Genomic DNA, 20,306 nt, shown 5'->3' with positions numbered 1-20,306 from the left:
CAGGACCTCCACATCCAGCATGTTCACCTCCAAGATCGTCTGAGACCAGCCACTCGGACAGCTGCTGAAACAATCGGTTTGCATAACCAAAGAATTTCTGCACAAACTGTCAGAAACCGTCTCAGGGAAGCTCATCTGCATGCTCGTCGTCCTCATCGGGGTCTCGACCTGACTCCAGTTCGTCGTCGTAACCGACTTGAGTTGGCAAATGCTCACATTCGCTGGCGTTTGGCACGTTGGAGAGGTGTTCTCTTCACGGATGATGCGAAGGAGATGTGTTGCACTGCATGAGGCAAATGGTGGTCACACCAGATACTGACTGGTATCCCCCCCCCAATAAAACAAAACTGCACCTTTCAGAGTGGCCTTTTATTGTGGGCAGTCTAAGGCACACCTGTGCACTAATCATGGTGTCTAATCAGCATCTTGATATGGCACACCTGTGAGGTGGGATGGATTATCTCAGCAAAGGAGAAGTGCTCACTATCACAGATTTCGACTGGTTTGTGAACAATATTTGAGGGAAATGGTGATATTGTGTATGTGGAAAAAGTTTTAGATCTTTGAGTTCATCTCATACAAAATGGGAGCAAAACCAAAAGTGTTGCGTTTATATTTTTGTTGAGTATATATATATATATATATATATATATATATATATATATATATATATATATATATATATATATATATATATATATATTCACACACTGCTTTTCTGCTTTTCTGTTTGCAAGAACGGACCATGTAAAAGTTTCTGACACACTCAGGAAATTAAAAGAGCACAGCTGAGTACAGGAGCATGAGTGAAGTAATTGCAGGAAGGAGGAGGCTCAGTCAGAGTGACACCTCCTCTTTCCTTTCTGAGCACTCGCTCTTGCGTCATATGTACCGTAAACCAGCACAGAGTCATGCTGGGAAGAGAGGTACAGATTTCTCATGATACGGGCATCACATGAAGTTGGGGTTTCTGGTGGAAGTACTGCAATGTTAGTAAGCCCCAAACTTCGGTCGCTGCTCCTCCCACCACCTGCTTTTATGACTAAAACTAATTCTAAAAATGTTGCAAAATAAATGTGCAAAAGAAGCTGCACACCCGCAGGGGTCACGTTTTGTGATTGTGAAGCAGTGAGGGCACCATTGACCTTTGGAATGCTGACTGACCATTGAAAAGCAATACTGTGTAGATTTAACAGTTTAAACCAAAACTCAACTGCCTACTGCTTTTGTATCGCAAGAACTTGCGTCTTGATTTGTGCACCATCTTCTGGCAGTTACAATTGAAAATGTATATATGCCTTAAGTCTGTTGTGTGTATTGGGGTGAATTTAGTCTGAAACAAGAGCAATCAGAGATTTCTGACGTCCGCCAATCCGGAGACAGATCACCTCCAAAATTCAGTGGCGTCTTCCATGCCTTAATACAGGGGTGGCCAAGTTCGGTCCTCGAGAGCCACCTTTCTGACACTGTTAGTTGTCTCCCTGCTCCAACACCCCTGAATCCAATGAAAGACTCGTTAGCAGACTTTTAATAAGCCTTTCATTGGATTCAGGTGTGTTGGAGCAGGGAGACAACTAAGAGTGTCAGGAAGGTGGCTCTCGAGGACCGAACTTGGCCACCCCTGCCCTAATATGTATCTGTGCTGAAAATTTCATCAATATCTGTGCAGTAGTTTTGAAGTAATCCTGCTAACAATAATCCTTCAAAGCCTATATAAAGTGAAATGTTGATCCAGAATCCAGATTCAGATCAGGATCACCTCTGAAATTTAATGGAGTCTTCCATGGTCTAATATCTATCTGTGGTGAAAATTTCATCAAACTCTGTGCAGTAGTTTTGACGTAACCCCGCTAACAATAATCCTTCAAAGCCTATATAAAGTGAAACGTGATCCGGATCACCTCCAAAATTCAGTGGAGTCTTCCATGCTCTAATATGTATCTGTGGTGAAAATTTGGTGTGAATCCATGAAGTAGTTTTGACATAATCCTTCAAAGTCTATATAAAGTGAAATGTTGATCCAGATTCTGGATCCGGATCACCTCCAAAATTCAGTGGCGTCTTCCATGCCCTAATGTGTATCCGTGGTGAAAATTTGGTGAGAATCCATGGAGTAGATTTGACCTAATCCTTCAAGGCCTATATAACATGAAATTTGATCTAGAATCCACATCCGGATCACCTCTAAAATTTAATGAGTTCTTCCATCGCTTAATATCTATCTGTGGTGAAAATTTCGTCAAAATCTGTGCAGTAGTTTTGACGTAATCCTGCTAACAATAATCCTTCAAAGGCTATATAAAGTGAAACTTGATCCAGAATCCGGATCCAGATCACCTCCAAAATTGAATGGGTTCTTCCATTGCCTAATATCTATCTGTGGTGAAAATTTTGTCAAAATCTGTACAGTAGTTTTGACGTACTCCTGCTAACAATAATCCTTCAAAGACTATATAAAGTGAAACTTGATCTAAAATCCGGATCCGGATCCAGATCACCTCCAAAATTGAATGGGTTCTTCCATTGCCTAATATCTATCTGTGGTGAAAATTTCATCAAAATCCGTGCAGTAGTTTTGACGTAATCCTGCTACAAATAATCCTTGAAAGCCTATATAAAGTGAAACTTGATCCAGAATCTGGATCCGGATCCAGATCACCTCCAAAATTGAATGGGTTCTTCCATGGTCTAATATCTATCTGTGGTGAAAATTTCATCAAAATCCGTGCAGTAGTTTTGACATAATCCTGCTAACAATAATCCTTCAAAGCCTACATATAAAGTGAAACTTGATCCAGAATCCAGATCCGGATCACCTCCAAAATTTAATGGGTTCTTCTTCGCCTAATATCTATCTGTGGTGAAAATTTTGTCAGAATCCGTGCAGTAGTTTTTTAACGTAATCCTGCTTAACAGACAGACAAATAAATAAACGCAGGTGATTTTATTACATCCTTGGAGGAGTCGGGAACCGAAAACAATACTTTTTCCGAATGCTTCGGTGACTGCAGTCAAAAACAAAACAGTGCACCATTTATCTGTGTGAAGTTATGCTGTGTATATATTGCACAATGGAGTGGTCCCCGTAAGTGGTCAAATCCCGTGATATCACAGAGGGTTCACACGAGACTGCAGTACCCTATTACCTGATGAATTTTGAAGATATCACCATGGACATACACGCACATACTCATGGCAAAATGATTATTTCATTCTCCTTCCTGGTGAAGTTAACAGTGACACTTGTGACAAACATACTTGGCAGGTGTATTGGTTTTTGTTTGGTTTGTTTTGTTTGCCTTTATCGGCACTGAAGCTAAATTTGTTACAACCATCCCCAGTCTCCCCTACATTTATTTACACAGCAGAATGAAGTCAGTTCCTTTTTGTCTCTATGTATTTTCCCTCCCACGTCTTTCCTGAAACACATCTGACTCAGCACCTCTGATTGCGTAAGATTACAACCCTGTTTGATTTTCCCATAACCCACTGCACATTAGATTAGGTTTTTTTAAATATGCAGTTTCGTTTCAACATGAGTGACTTTAAAGTGTTTTCCGGTTTCTGTGCATTTCACGCACCGAGTAACATTTGCTTCTGCAAATACACTTTTAAAAAAAAAGAAGTCCCCAAACAACTGCAACTTCAATCCACTACAATTTGGTATTTTAGTTTCACCTTTGTTAAAAATGTATATGCCAACAACACTTTTAACGCTTACTGTGTTTCATGACCATTTTATTATGTTGTGGGAAAACAAGCCAAAGCTCATTTATTTACAGCCTTAGTTATATTTAAACCAAGACTTTGAACTGGTTCAAGGAAGAAAAAAGAAAACCACAAACAACTTGTATCAGTGGCAACAAAAATGAAACCAGAGACGTGTATTTCTTTCTGTTCCAGAACAGACACATTTATTTGAAACAATTGTAACAACATTATTATTATTATTATTTTGTTGTTTTGTTACATATGTAAAAATAAATAAATAGTTTGTTTGGAATACCTTGGTGTTGAGTTCACTTCCTGTCTTCCTCTGGACATCGTGAGCGTCAGTGGCAGGCGATTGAAGTAAAACGCGGTGTGGTCTCCCTGTTTCAAACAAGAGGTAATTTATTTATTTTTTTTTTTTTTTGCTGTATTCACCTTACATCAACATCAACCTCAGCAGTGTTTGATGAACTGGATAACAGTTAAAAAGACATAATGTTGTTGAAATGGTTATCTAACTCCAGTTAGGCTAAACCATGTGCTCAGCATAGCGTAGCTTGTTAACTGTGGCATTAGCGATAGACTATAGCCGATATCAGTAAACATTTTTATAATGTCCAAAAACTACACATTATGTCACAAAGCCTGACATGGAACATTATTAACTATTACTATTATTATTATTAACTATGTCATTTGGTTTTAACTGGTTTAGAAACAATACTTTTAAGGTGAATTCCAAGTCAAGAAATGCTAAAATACTGATTCTGCTTTAAAAAAAAAGAAACTACTGAAAAGAAATTTTGTTTTGAAGACCTGGGCCGAGTTTTATAAAGCAGTCTAATCTTTTGGCTGACTAATCTTACTTAGTTGGCTAAGGTTCGCCTAACATTATCTGCCTAATTTCTGTTTCGCATTGATGGCTAAAATTGTAGATTAGCCATTTTACGTTAGTCAATGATTTTCACGGTCATCGTGGCCTCACGAATGCCGTTGCCAAAAAATGTCTTCAATGCGCGACAGTTTTGTCTACGTCTGGGTTGGTCCATCTGCTACAAATATGGCTAAGTCCGCCGCAGCAGAGAAGAAGCACTCCCGACCTCGCTTTCCATAATCATTTCCAATGGATTACTCCGGTCCTGGAACTCCCGCCGCAAGTTTTTCCTTCCTTCCTTCTCCATCAAGTGGTGGTACGAAAATAGGATTAGCCTCTTCTCTATCAGGCTAAAAACTTAGTCAGGTAATGCAAAACTTTAATCGACTGAGTCGCCTGAGTTTAGTCCACTAAACAAAATTAAACTGCTTTATGAAACTGGGCACTGATTAAAAAAAAGTTAGCAATGAAGCCTTTGAATGTTCAACTCTTCTTTACAGCTGTGTTGGATAACAGAAATCCCCCTTTTTTTCCACAAATTACTGAATATTTGTATCAACGGGGTAGTTGTAGCATAGCACTAAATCAACTCATAATATAACTTTCTGAACTTTAAAGTTGCACAGTGTTGTTATGAGTGCATTTGCACATTTTCTTGTTGCTTACATCATACATAGATGGTCGTAATATTAAATTATAGGGCTTTGTCAGCCCCTGTTGGTACTTATACGGTAATTGTTAACTGAAGATTCACTGCTCTGTTCAAAGCCCTTGGAAGTTCCAAGATTCTGAGCTCTAGTTCGGAGAAACATGCCTTTTGTGCTGACAGCTCAGAAATCCATGAGGAATTGAGCAACCCAAGGTACGAGTTGATGTCACAGCCATGGCAGCCATTTTGCGATAAGTGAGACAACATGTTACTAATGTTGAAATTCCATCTTTAAAATTACTTTCTAACAAGCCATTACTGCTATATGTAATATATTCACATTTTATGTACAATTAGTTAAGTTACCAGCACTACACATCAGCAAAAAACATCTTTGATGATTTCATTTAGCCCATAACATAATGTTAACCTAGCTCTACTGCGATAGTAGTTGATCCGTATTTGTCTGCGAGGTAATCTCATGAATGCACTTTTCCGTAAGTAGGGGATTTTTTTATATTGGATCTTTCCGAGCTTCCGAGGAAAGCACAACACCCACCTTTGTTCGTTGTTCAGTAAAAATGTTGATGTTTGGCTAAGAGTAAACAATTTTCATCTTTGCCTTAGCTATCTTGTCAAAGTGTCTGCCAACGTATTTGATGTTTTAAGCTAATTCCGAAGCTAATTTCTGTGACTGGTTCAGGGTTTATATAAATTGGCATGTTACATGTTTTAATAATGGGTCTAGCACACCATATTTACTTATATGTTATTGTGTCACTAATGTGTTGATTACACAGTAGCCTGCTAGCATTTTGCTGCTAATTTAAGCACATGGTACATTTTTGTAGTTGGCGTATTAGCTGTCTCATTCGATCACGTTTTTTCTTTTATATTCTAAATGAGAGGAATCGATTACTGACAAGTTTTATAATATGGCTAGAGTTGTAAAAAGGTGATCTTATCCATTAAGAAAGCATTGGTGATGGGTTTAATCATAACATTTGTGAAACTGTAATTTTTTTTTTTTTTTTGCAGCCCAGTAAAAATCCAATTGTGTCAGACTGATGAAGCAAGTTTATAATAATAGATTTATAGATATAATAAAATAATAGAATAAAATCTTTTTATTAAAATAATAATAAAATTAATAAATATAAAATAATAGATTTAATAATAGATTTATAATTGATAGATTTAAATCTTCCAAATAGATAGAAAGGTACTTTGCACAAATTTTATTTTCAGTGTTGGTTGAGTTGTTTTTCTTAGTCACCCTTTCATATAACATAACACCACGTTAATTTCCCTTCAGAATGTTGTCAGTTGTGCTTTCCTTTCCTTCAAATAGCTCCGCCCCCTGAGAAACCCTAGCAGCTGATAGGATGACACCCTCTGTATAATCAACACACAATCCTTGTTAATGTCAAACCCTGGAGTTGGTTTTAAAAGATCACTTATTGTAGAAACCGTGTAGAGGACACTTCAGACTAGAAATATGGTGAGTTTTCAGTTTGCTCAAACTATGAGGTTGTTTTCTTTTTGTAAGTGTTCTATATTTTAAATTATGTACATACATCTTAAGTTTGATTGTATGTTATCATGGGTTCTTTTGTATTTTGTTCAATTGGGTTATATAGTTTTGTATTGTATTCATTTAATTTGTGTGTGTTTTAATTATGATATGTGCAGTGGTTGATGTTAAAGCACTTTGAATTCCATTGTTTTGTATTTAAAAGTGGACAATAATTAAAGCATTTCTTCTTCTTCTTAGAGTTTTTTTTTGGGGGGGGGGCACGTGTATATAAATCTATATTTTATAGTTTTATTTCTTTACAAAAAGAGGACTGTACCTCCACTACATGTGATATATAGATGAAGTTCTGATATACAACATGTCTGATGTTTGAACTACAGGATAATGCATACATATATGATAATTTCTTTTTTGGTAAATTGAACAATTTCTTTTCCAAATGGGTTTAAGAAATAATTTTTTAAAAATTGCACAAGAAAAGGCAATTTATAGAAAACACTGACTTATTCTTTTAGGATTTTCATCAAAGGGAATATAGATATGTGTATATATGGATGTAATTTTTTTTATCGTTGTGACTACACTAAGACCTATTTGTGTGTGTTTATCATTTAGTTTCATATTTTTAAGTGCAAAAATGCAGTTTTGTAAATATTATGAAGAAAAGCTGAAAAATGAGATTAATTGTATTGACTGAAATGAAGGTATTCTTTATTTTATCTTAGTGCCATGTCTGAAAGAAAATATCACTATAACCTCTCCTTTGCTAAAAACTGGAAACCATAACAAGTCATTTAATTACAAAAACACTGAACAGATATGTTGCAAATACTATAAATATCTGAAAGAGCCTTTTCCCTCCTTATTCTTTATAAATATGAACAACAAAAATACTGAACACTGAGTGCTGGAGCTCAAAACAACCAAGATCCTCTATGCCATCAATAAGACTTTTGTGATGTCATAAGGTAAATTTGAACCTTTATTAAAGGTTAAATTTTAAAAATGTAAACATGCTATCAAACAATTGAAAACAAACCCGTTCCTACAATGTTAAAAACGTTTGATGAAAGAAATGAAGAAATAATCAATGTTGATGGCAAACATTGAGCAAATTTTAATGCTGACCTTAATCTGCCTCAAAATGATCAGCAATCCACTTTTTTAACAGCTGTGTGTGATAGCATATTGTTTTTGACCTTGTGTGTGTGTATGAACAAACTAACTCAAAGACTTTTGGTCTGATTTTGACTAAACATTGTGGAATGTTTGAGGGCAACCCAGGGACAAAGTCATTTGATTTTGAGAAAAAAAGAGATCAAAGTCAAGGTTGCAGGTCGACAAAATTTGGCCGTATGCTCTTACCATATATGGAGGATATTTACAATGGCTATTACACAGAATTAGTGAAAGATAAGCCTATGGTTACTATAAAACACGCTATACAAGAAAAAAGTTGATTGATTGATTGATTGATTGATATAGCTCCTTTGTATTGGTCACATGACCTTTGATCTTGTGTGAATGTGAAAGGTCAAACTCAAGTTATACATGCTTGGAGGTGTTCAGGTGTTAAAGATGGAGAAAAAAAAAATCAAAACACAAATAAAAGGAAAAAAACATGGATCCAAACCATCCTGAAAATATGGTATTTTGTTTGCAATCCTAAAACCTGTAAAATTACAACCAACTTCAAGGATGGAATAAATTACTTCATAAAAATTTTTGCTTCATTTTCTGGTTGTTGACTCCATCAGCAAAATTTATTTCAGGACTACAATTTAGCTGGTTTAGGTTGGTGTTATGAGTAAAAATAGTTATCAAAAAGATTTATTCTGCAGAAATCCTCTTGTTTATGACAGTCTTTAGGTGACCACATGGTAGTCGGCCAACCAGAGCAGAAACCAGAGAGAAGCAACCGACTGTATCCATCGCTGACAAGCACACAGAAGTAAGGCAGTATCTTTTTTTCTTCTTTAATTAAGAAGAAACACTGCAAATTTCTCATGCAAATGCTTTATTATTAGGCACAAAGATGTTATGATTGACACAGAAAACAGTCATGCAACTGCAGCTCACCATCATGAAAGTCTGCAAGAATGCACACAGGTAACAAACAATACACACAACTCAAGATGCACCAGATGGACTTTTTTAAATAAATTTGCATAACCCTGCTTGCATGTCTGATTCTTTGACTAAAGGAAATATTTTGTTCTGTGTTACTGGAAACACTCCAAAGCAAAACTTCCAAAAATGTGTAAACGGAAGTGAGCAGGAATATGCAGTCATTTGCATAACTGCCATGACAGTTCCAGGAGCTATGCTGCAGCTTGACATATTGCATTTTAAAGGTTACCTTTTTCTCCTTTATTTGTTTTAGTCACAAACATCTTCTGCCAGCACTGATAGTCAGATGAAAGCGCAGATTCATATACTGGAGGAACAAAGACGAGAAGTGAGTAAATGTCAAAAGTCAAATTTACTTATTTTTTAATGTACAACTTAAATATTCTTTTTTTTCATGTATCACTTAGCTTCTTTCTATTAATGAAAAATGGGCAAAGGAATACCAAACCATGGTGCAGTATTACAAAGACAAGGTAAGATTATATGGAGTGTTCAAAATGCCACAATAAAGAATAAAACATTAAAAATGAATAAAAGGTGTTAAAGATGCTCATCTGGTTGCCATGGAGAAATGAAAAGATGCTGCAGGTAGCAGACAAACCACTTTCCACATGAATTCACCTTATTTTTTCAAGAAGAATAAATAATTAAATAGATAGATAAATAAATACAGATGACAATGCAGAAAAAAATAGAATTATTGGAAAATCAGTAACTGAAAATAATGAAACATACAGAAAAATAACGATTTATTAGGAATTGTTGAGCTTTAGACACTATTTGGCCATGACTACTACAACTGCCGATAATACTAATACCAATAATACTGATTAATAGTAATAATGAGGCAACACTGTAAATTGTTAGGCGAAAGTTATAACATATATAACAATCGTAAGTGAAATTAAATCAATGTTTAGGTATTTCTCACTATTACAAATCTAACAATGTATTTGACAATTTGTGCCTCCACATGCCACTGATGACATCATTATGTGTCTTACATCATTTATCAATAACATTTACCATTTATGGTATTCTGTCTGTTTTTCCTGCAACAACTGGAGTTGGGCTCAGTTTTGTGTCACAAAAAAGTACTTTTGGCTGTAATCTGTAGCCTGATCATTTCTTACCAGATGCGGTAAAACCTGGGGAAAAAAAAAAAACACTTTTATCAGGGTGTTTCTGTTCAAGTTGACCTTTACCTTTGACATTTCCTGTTAACGTCCTTCTGCACTTTTTCAGATGTGTTGCTTTGGGGTGTTTCCAGTAATAGAGAGAAGTTTATATTTCCTCATCGGCAGGGAATCAGATTTCCATCTGGTGTGTCTTCCAGTATTGCGTGTGTTGGAGACCATCACAGTGATTAACTGATGCTCTCTGGATTTTTACAAATTAACAAATTGACGACTGTTAAAGAAATACTTCCATGCAGCAATGAACCAGTCAAATGTTCACAGACAACCTGCTTTGCACCTGACTATACGTCATTTATGCCAGGAAACTACAAAATGCAATGTGGAAATCAATGTAAAAATACATAAACGTTTATGAAAATAAATAAATGACATCTTTCTAAAATGATACTAAATACATTGATTAGTAAGCTCACTTAAAAAATAAAAACAAATAAATATAAAAAGGTATACAGCACCAACTGTAAAGACAAATTATATATATTATATATACAACCCCTGGCAAAAATTATGGAATCACCGGCCTCAGAGGATGTTCATTCAGTTGTTTAATTTTGTAGAAAAAAAGCAGATCACAGACATGACACAAAACTAAAGTCATTTCAAATGGCAACTTTCTGGCTTTAAGAAACACTATAAGAAATCAAGAAAAAAAAGATTGTGGCAGTCAGTAACGGTTACTTATTTAGACCAAGCAGAGGAAAAAAATATGGAATCACTCAATTCTGAGGAAAAAATTATGGAATAACCCTGTAAATTTTCATCCCCCAAATTAACACCTGCATCAAATCAGATCTGCTCTTTGACATTGACCCTATGCCATGACATTGACCCTATGTGTCTTTTTGCAAGGAATGTTTTTGCAGTTTTTGCTCTATGGTAAGATGCATTATCATCTTGAAAAATGATTTCATCATCCCCAAACATCCTTTCAATTGTCCAAAATATCAACATAAACTTGTGCATTTATTGATGATGTAATGACAGCCATCTCCCCAGTGCCTTTACCTGACATGCAGCCCCATATCATCAATGACTGTGGAAATTTACATGTTCTCTTCAGGCAGTCATCTTTATAAATCTCATTGGAAAGGCACCAAACAAAAGTTCCAGCATCATCACCTTGCCCAATGCAGATTCGAGATTCATCACTGAATATGACTTTCATCCAGTCATCCACAGTCCACAATTGCTTTTCCTTAGCCCATTGTAACCTTGTTTTTTTCTGTTTAGGTGTTAATGATGCCTTTCATTTAGCTTTTCTGTATGTAAATCCCATTTCCTTTAGGCGGTTTCTTACAGTTCGGTCACAGACGTTGACTCCAGTTTCCTCCCATTCGTTCCTCATTTGTTTTGTTGTGCATTTTTCGATTTTTGAGACATATTGCTTTAAGTTTTCTGTCTTGACGCTTTGATGTCTTCCTTGGTCTACCAATATGTTTGCCTTTAACAACCTTCCCATGTTGTTTGTATTTGGTCCAGAGTTTAGACAGCTGACTGTGAACAACCAACATCTTTTGCAACATTGTGTGATGATTTACTCTCTTTTAAGAGTTTGATAATCCTCTCCTTTGTTTCAATTGACATCTCTCGTGTTGGAGCCATGATTCATGTCAGTCCACTTGGTGCAACAGCTCTCCAAGGTGTGATCACTCCTTTTTAGATGCAGACTAACGAGCAGATCTGATATGATGCAGGTGTTAGTTTTGGGGATGAAAATTTACAGGGTGATTCCATAATTTTTTCCTCAGAATTGAGTGAGTCCATAATTTTTTCCTCTGCTTGGTCTAAAAAAGTAACCGTTACTGACTGCCACAATCTTTTTTTCTTGATTTCTTATAGTGTTTCTTAAAGCCAGAAAGTTGCCATTTGAAATGACTTTAGTTTTGTGTCATGTCTGTGATCTGCTTTTTTTCTACAAAATTAAACAACTGAATGAACATCCTCCGAGGCCGGTGATTCCATAATTTTTTGCCAGGGGTTGTATATATTTTCTTCTTTATATTTTCACATTCATTTATTTCATTTGTGTTTCCATATAATTACTTACCTCTATGAGAGGAATTTATGCTTTTTTATTGATCTGTATCAAACTATGGCTTTTAACATTTATCTCTGATCCTGATTCTTTTGGTCCTACAATTGGAATAACGGATTACATTTAATGGAAGTAAAAATATAACCTCTATCGAAGAATCAAAGATAATCAACAATCAGGATCAAAGTTCAGCAGTCTTGATCAAAGTGCAAATTCAAAGGTCTGAATCAAAGATGGTGACATGATCAAAGGCCAAAGCTCAAAATTCAGCGACCATAGTCTCATGTTCACCCAAAAGGATCAAAGTGTGCAATCATGAGTAAGCAATAAGGATCAAAGATTAATAATCCGTATCAAAATTCAGCATTCGGGATGTATGTTCAGCAATCAGGATCAGTGATCAGGATCTAAGTTCAACAATCTAAGTTCAACAATCTAACAATCTAAGTTCAACAATCAGCAAAAAAAAAGAGGTAATTATCAAAGATGACTGATCAGGGTCAGCAATTGAAATAATTTCTTTGTTTTTTTGTACTTATTTAAAATTTGTATTCCTAATTGTAGTCCTTGGAAATGAAAAGATTTAAATTCAGTTTTGTTGATTTTGTTTGTTGGGGACTGACTTGACAACCCAAATATCCAGTCACATTGTGTCATATGAGCATGTTGTGATATATATGTATATACAGTGAGGAAAATAAGTATTTTAACACTCTGCGGTTTTGCAAGTTCTCCCACTTAGAAATCATGGAGGGGTCTGAAATTTTCATGTTGGATGCATGTCCACTGTGAGAGACATAATAAAAATAAATAAATAAATAAAATAAAATAAAAATCCGGAAATAACAATGTATGATTTTTTTAATAATTTATTTGTATGTTACTGCTGCAAATAAGTATTTGAACACCTACCAACCAGCAAGAATTCTGGCTCACACAGACCTGTTAATTTTTCTTTAAGAAGCCCTCTTATTCTGCACTCTTTACCTGTATTAAAGACCAAAGAGCTGTCTAAGGACACCAGGGACAAAACTGTAGACCTGCACAAGGCTGGGATGGACTACAGGACAACAGGCAAGCAGCTTGGTAGAAGACAACAACTGTTATGATTATTTATTAGAAAGTGGAAGAAACACAAGATGACTGTCAATCTCCCTCGGTCTGGGATTCCATGCAAGATCTCACTTTGTGGGGTAAGAATGATTCTGAGAAAGCTCAGAACTACACAGGAGGACCTGGTCAATGACCTGAAGCGAGCTGGGACCACAGTCACAAAGATTACATTAGTATCACATGATGCTGTCATGGTTTAAAATCCTGCAGCCCAACCGTGAAGCATGGGGGTGGAAACATCATACTCTGGGGGTGCTCTTCTGCAAAGGGGACAGGATGACTGCACCGTATTGAAGGGAGGATGGATGGGGTCATGTATTGTGAGATTTTGGCAAACAACCTCCTTCCATCAGTAAGAGCATTGAAGATGGATCATGGCTGGGTCTTCCAGCATGACAATGACCCCAAACACACAGCCATGGCAACTAAGGAGGGGCTCTGTAAGAAGGATGTCAAGCTGGAGTTGCCTGGCCAGTCTCCAGACCTGAACTCAATAGAAAATCTTTGGAGGGAGCTGAAACTCCAAACCTGAAAGATCCAGAGAAGATCTGTATGGAGGAGTGGACCAAAATCCCTGCTGCAGTGTGTGAAAACCTGGTGAAAAACTACAGGAAGCATTTGACCTCTGTAATTGCAAACAAAAGCTACTGTACCAAATATTAACATTGATTTTCACAGGTGTTCAAATACTTATTTGCAGCAGTAACATACAAATAAATTATTTAAAAATCATACATTGTGATTTCTGGATTTTTTTTTTAGATTATGTCTCTCACAGTGGACATGCACCTAAGATGAAAATTTCAGACCCCTCCATGATTTCTAAGTGGGAGAACTTGCAAAACTGCAGGGTGTTAAAATACTTAGTTTCCTCACTGTGTGTGTATATTATATATATATATATATATATATATATATATATATATATATATATATATATATATATATATACATATATATGTGTGTGTGTGTGTGTGAAAATAAAATACCTACATTCTGTCCGCTGCCTTTTTTTAATCTGATGCATAGGTCCAGCATCTAAAATTGCTACTCCAACATGAGCACATTGACTCAGAAGATGAATTGTGCAACAGAGAAAATTCTAAGACATCATGTCAAAAAATGCAGTTCAAGACAGATGAAGAGTGTCCACGTCAGGTAAATCAGCATTATCCATTGAAAATATATTCTAAAACATTTGGCTAAATCAGCCCGCATGTCTCAAGATAGATCACGAAAATGTGATGTCAAATTGTGTCATCTGTCTGACAGGGTGAAACCAGCGGCATCACTTCTGAGTTACTGAAAGCTGAGAAGGAAGCCAACGAACTGAGGGTGCAGAACAGCACTCTGACCCGCAGAGGGCAGCACCAGCATGAGGAGATCAGACGTCTGAATAAGGTGGGTCATGATATAGGAAGAAACAAAAACTCAACATGAACCCTGTTCATTGGTGTCAAAGCTCTGTGCGCATGTTTCATCATACTGTTATGTGCGAAACAGGCCCTGCAGGCGGCGCTGCATTCCACCCGGCCTCTTGAAGAGGCCAACGAAACACAAGTACAGATCTGGAAACAGCAGGTGAGTTTTAGTCATTGCAGTGGTTTTAATTTACCAATTTCCAGTGGTTTTAAAGTCCTTTGCTTATTATTGTCACATAATGGTTCCTGGTCATCATCTTTCAGGCTGAGGTCTACAAGGAAGACTTTTTGAAGGAGCGGAAAGACAGAGAGAAGCTTAAAGAGAAGCAACTACAACTGGAGAAGAGGTTTAGAAAAGTCCACAATGAGCTTCATATCCTCAAATCTCAGGTACTTTTAAAGTTATGTATGCACATTATTCCTGTTTCTGTAGATCCCTGGATGGGACGCCACCCTAATGAGTTGGATGTGGAGAGTACCGTACGTTGGGATCACTCTACAATTTACAGTTGGTTGGCCTGCGGCACTGCAGATCAAGTGTTTTTTGCAAGGTTCCTGGAACTGAACCACCTGCTCTTCTCCAAGGCCACATAAAACTACATTCATACTGTTAATGGCATCATTTCAAGTGTTCATTCCAATGTCATCACAACAAACATTAGATTCATGAATGGTGGCTAAATAAATTACCAGGGCGTAGTTTCATGCAGAACATTGGTGGATATTGGCCCACGCTTTCCTACAAGGGCCCAATCAGAAACGGTTTAGAGACTGCTGACATGACTTCTGAGGCCACATAGTATAGCTGTAAACTTTCAACAATCATACAACCCAACTTTACCGTGTATAAATGGATACAATTACAAATGGATGCAGTTTGTACTTCGTTCAAACACAAACTTTACAGTGTAACTTTTTATCTGTGTATAAAGCTAGTTAGCTTAGTGTGGTTGGTACAATGGCTCATAAAGCCACCTAGCTTGCTTAGTTAGCATCTGATGTAGCTACAGTTCCCAGTCTTGTGCAGTTGTTTCTGCAATATCCAAACACAAAATAATTCAACCTTACTGTTGAAATTTGCATATTACAATTAGCCCCAGCAAATATGTCCACATTGGGTTTCACATGGGTAGAGTCCCTTTTTTCATAGAGTAGCGACATGACAAGCCGAAAAAAACAAACAAAAAAAAACGTACGTGACTTGTGGTGCCATCTTGGGGCCAAAATAGCATTCGCTGTTAAGCTGTCTGCATGTAAATCGAGCTATTTTATAAAGGTATACAGATTCCCTTCAGATCTGAACGGAAGAAAAATTTGGGAAAGTAAAGTCAGCCATGTGGGATGGAAGCGACTTCATCGTCAAAGTTTTGAGAGATAAATTTAGTGTTCAGTCCCATGTACAGTAAAACTTGCCTAAATCGTTATTTTTTTTGGATGGTTTTCCATGTAATAAACACCAAGTGTATAACGGATTTTGTTTAATGGATTTTTGCTCACATCGGATAAAATGTCCTGTCCGATTGCAATGTATTTCCATTAAAAACCCCTCACACGTACTGGACAGATCGGTGTGGATATGCGCAGTAACAGAGGTACAAAATTAAAGTTCAGCGCTGACACTCACCGATTTGATTAAAAGCCCGGCTGTTTATTTTTTCAAAGTGTGCTCAGACTCGGACCCGCAGCCTGATGTGCACCTGTTAAATCAGACACCACAAAAGGCTGTGATTTGACACTTTTCTGCTTTCACTCTTTCCTCTCATATTTTAATCGTTTTTGCAGTTTGCATGCTAATTACAAATGGATCAGAAAAGTCTGCAAATTTACAACACAGTCAGAAAGAGGGTTTAGTACAGCTTACCTTTGAATTGGAGGTGTTGATTGTAGAAAGAAAAGATTGCTGAGGGAATTAATCCAGAATAAAGCATAATCCAGTGACGCAGAATTTAAAACTATCACGCACGTCGACATGACACAGTTTCAGAGCTGCAGAAGCATAAATCAGGCTTTAAATCTATCATCGTGAATTGTAAATTCATGTAAATTTGATATCTTAACTATTTTAATATTTATTTTGATAGTACCTGCACCTGGATGTGTTGCTGTATGTGGTTAACTGATAAAAATGTTGAAAACATAAAAGGTTAGTTCAGCACAACTGGCCCCAAAATGGCGCAGTGTTCTCAGTTGATGCTACTCTCTGAATAAAGGGACCCTACACATGAGCGGCCCAAATGGGGCCAATGCAGTTTTGTCCAGGGGCTCCCCTGGGGCCCAGCTCTTTGGACGTGGGCTTTGGCTAGTCCAGTTGGCTACCTACATGGGATTCAACAGGAATAGCCCAAGAAGCCTCCACGAAAACAAAACTGTTCTCTCTGATGGACTGTCTGATGCCCCTCTACAACACGCCCTTGAATCATGGCATACAGAGTAAAGTCATACAGATTCCTTAATAATAATGTTTCCTTTCTTCCAGTTGACTCCGACTCGTCAAACCCAACCTGAGTTTGAATGCAGTCGCACAAATCAAGCAGCAAATCAAGATGTCTGCACATCCTCCAGAGTCTAAACAGCAAACACCACATCCACTGTCCTCAACAGAACCCTCATTCATACAGATGCTGCTTTCTGGAAAACAGACTCTCTAAAGTCATTAACTGACTGAATTTGGTCAGCGTTACCACAAACAAGATCACCACATCAGAGTCTATCTTTGGCAGGATGAGATGTTCTGAAGTCACAAGGCAGGTTTAGGAAGCGGGTCCTGTTCTTTGACTGTCGGCTGCAGGTCCATCTTCAGGTTTCATTGTGACCGTGGCGAGGCCCAGGCTAACTGCTGAAAACAAAATGACTGAACTTCTTTCTACTTCCTGCTCGAAGAAAACCAGGGTAAAGTAGAGGAAGCAAGAAGAGTTAAAGTTAATTTGTTTGTCTTCTTCTGTATCTTGTTTAGTTTATCATTCAAATAAACCACTGAAATATTTGCACTTTGTCAATTACATGTGAGAAAAACTATTAAATAGACTATCTATTGGTAACATTGGACAATGTTTTTTTTAAACAGCCATTAAAATGAGATTATGCAAATGTTAAGAAGGTGAAGTGAGTTTCGCATACGGTTTGACTTATGTCACCTCCCTCCCCCTCCCCCACCAAGAGGCATTTCTTGATAGGTGACTTATACGCCAGTAAAAATGACACTCTGGAAAATAGGAAATATGCTGTTTTTATCTTAGATACTTTCACTTACCTCAATGACTCCCCAACATGTGGTGTTAAGTACTTTATGACCTTTAACTGTAATATTGAGTGTAGTACAACACAGTGTTGATGATGGATTTCAAAGACATTTATTGGCACAGTTATAGCAGCAATATGTTCATGTCTATCCATACTTGGTTGTCTTTTGACCTTTTTAAAAAAAAAATTCCGTCCTCTGCGTTCCAGCTGACTTTTGATTAAAAGACATTTAATTGGCAAATGAGCTGTTGAAGACACTTTGAGCTCAGTGGACGTGATTGTCAGTACAATTGGCTAAAGTGCATATGCACACAACACTTAACTAGAACTAGGCTGCATTTTAGATCACCAGATCTTGTTGTTTTGCTGCTTTGTAATGGCATTCGTAGTGGTTTATTCAGAAATTACACGAAATTTATACATAGTTGTAGAAATGCAAGATAATGGAAATATTACAGGACCTTAAGGTGCTTTCAAACAGTATTTGCTGCCCATCTGTGTTATTGTTTGAACGGGAGGCAAGCAATCTGCCTCAAAATGTAACATAGCCGGGTTCCAGGCTAAGTCTCACCCCAAATTTAATTATATTACAGCTCAGGCAAGAAAGTTTCACAAAGTTTTTATTGGTGGGTTCACAGGATGACGAAAACGCTTTCGTTATCCTGCTTTCAAAACTGCAGAGGAGGTCGGTGAGTGGGAGAGGAGCTGGAGTACATGTTGACGCCTACTTTACATGTACAAGGGAAATTTTAAAAACAGGGATTTTCTGCTTTGGGTAAAAAAAAAACATTGTAAAACGCAGTCAAGAGCATGCCAAAGCAGCAGGTGGCGATGCTGCATTCACATAAGCTCACAAAAACTTAACTTTTTATGTTTTAATAGAACACTGTGCAAAATGGTAAAACTCTGTTGTATCTTTCAATGGAGAATATTATTGTCCATGTTGTTAACAACGAAAAATGGCCGCACCCTACGTCACCAACTGGAGTTGGGCACTGCAGATGACAGTAATTCTGCTGTGATGACTGACATGATGGATTTTTTGTTTTTTTTTACAGTCAACATGTGAATATAGCCGCATCCCAATGTTGGCCAATCAACAGCCTGAAAAAACAAACCAAATAAATTCCAATTTTCCTTGTCTACACATAAATGCTGAAACCAGCAATTTCCAAAATCTTGTCTTTGGCCTGAGTTTTTTCATGTGGTCAAAAGGCCAAAAAAACTTAACTATAAAACTATAAAAAACTAGATAACTATAAAAAATAACGATATGCAAGTGGACTAAGCAATAAACTGCATTGTACCAGTACACCCAGTCGAAACTGGGTAAAGGCCTTGGCTGGGGAAATAACCTGCAATGGACTGGCGTCCCCATCCAGGGAGAGACTCTCACCCGCTTCATGCTACAGAATCCAGAGATAAACACTGGCGCCAATGGGCCTCATGACCTATAGAGCACTTACTTAGGACTATAGAGGTCTTTCACCAGGCTTTGTTTTGTTTTTGCTTTTTTTAACGACATATACCATGACTTCTAAATCAGTGGATATGCTTAAAAACAAAAAACACAACAAAAACGTAATCTTGGCAAAAACAAATGAACCTTTAGCTAACTTTAGCTAGCTTACTGGCACAGTATGTTTCTATGCTTTTTACTCTTTTATTTAATTTTATTAGGAAACGGAGCGAGCTGCGGCCTCAACTTTATCTAAATTCTGGGTCTTTTAGTGAAGCTTAGGGCTAGTGGCCGACAATCACCTTAGTATTTCTTCTGTTTTTCTTGTTGCTAATTGCTGAAAAATTACACTGTATTTGTTGTCTTTCTGATGCTTGATTCTGCTTTTTTTTTCCCTTTCTCTCTGTTTGAGGTACGGCTTAAACAGGTACAGCAGAGATGGGTGTGGTATCTGTTCCGGAAACCGTCCTGTGCACCGGCAACATTTCCTGTATGTTCGTTTTGTGAATTGTTCTGTAATTTGTGTCTGTAGTATGGCCTAAGCAGAGGGTCACCCCTTTGAGTCTGGTCTGCTTGAGGTTTCTTCCTCAGAGGGAGTTTTTCCTTACCGCTGTTGCTGTGAGGGTTGGTAAGGTTAGACCCCTTGTGTGAAGCGCCTTAAGGCAACCTTGTTGTGATTTGGCGCGATATAAACGAAAATAAATTGAAATTGAAACTTCTATGGGAACGAATTATCTTTTTGGTCGTGATATTAATGGAGGCAGCAGCTTTTAGTGTGAAAGCACCTTTAAGGTGAAGCTGAAGTTAACAAATAAAACATATTACAAAATTTTTAAAATGGTAACACAATGGTACCCCCAGTGCTCAGTGTTGTAGCGTATCTTTACAATACAAATTGTCATTGACTTTTTAATATGCTGAAATTTCTGCCTTTTACA

The 20,306-nt window shown here is 37.2% G+C and overlaps 1 protein-coding gene across 1 annotated transcript; it reads left to right on the top strand.

Moving 5' to 3' along the window:
* Nucleotides 1-4,049: 4,049 nt before the first annotated feature.
* LOC117519060 (TNFAIP3-interacting protein 3-like) lies at nucleotides 4,050-17,241 on the top strand. Its single transcript, XM_034180367.1, has 10 exons — nucleotides 4,050-4,108; nucleotides 8,634-8,722; nucleotides 8,799-8,880; nucleotides 9,155-9,229; nucleotides 9,309-9,374; nucleotides 14,278-14,406; nucleotides 14,521-14,649; nucleotides 14,752-14,829; nucleotides 14,934-15,059; nucleotides 17,146-17,241. The coding sequence occupies exons 2-10, from the start codon at nucleotides 8,649-8,651 to the stop codon at nucleotides 17,236-17,238; spliced, it is 852 nt and encodes a 283-aa protein (XP_034036258.1). The 5' UTR covers nucleotides 4,050-4,108; nucleotides 8,634-8,648; the 3' UTR covers nucleotides 17,239-17,241.
* The last annotated feature ends 3,065 nt before the right edge of the window (nucleotides 17,242-20,306 follow it).

This window comes from Thalassophryne amazonica, chromosome 1 (assembly GCF_902500255.1).
Source record: "Thalassophryne amazonica chromosome 1, fThaAma1.1, whole genome shotgun sequence".
Taxonomy (NCBI): domain Eukaryota; kingdom Metazoa; phylum Chordata; class Actinopteri; order Batrachoidiformes; family Batrachoididae; genus Thalassophryne; species Thalassophryne amazonica.
The sequence above is the reverse complement of the archived record's forward strand: the minus strand, read 5'-3'. Positions and strand labels throughout refer to the sequence as shown.

Bases quoted from the DNA above. Each gene is read 5' to 3' on its own strand.
- LOC117519060 (XM_034180367.1), top strand. From the start codon at position 8,649: ATGGTAGTCGGCCAACCAGAGCAGAAACCAGAGAGAAGCAACCGACTG. The intron at 8,881-9,154 runs GTAACAAACAAT...TATTTGTTTTAG, and splicing joins GTCTGCAAGAATGCACACAG to TCACAAACATCTTCTGCCAG. The intron at 15,060-17,145 runs GTACTTTTAAAG...CCTTTCTTCCAG, and splicing joins TTCATATCCTCAAATCTCAG to TTGACTCCGACTCGTCAAAC.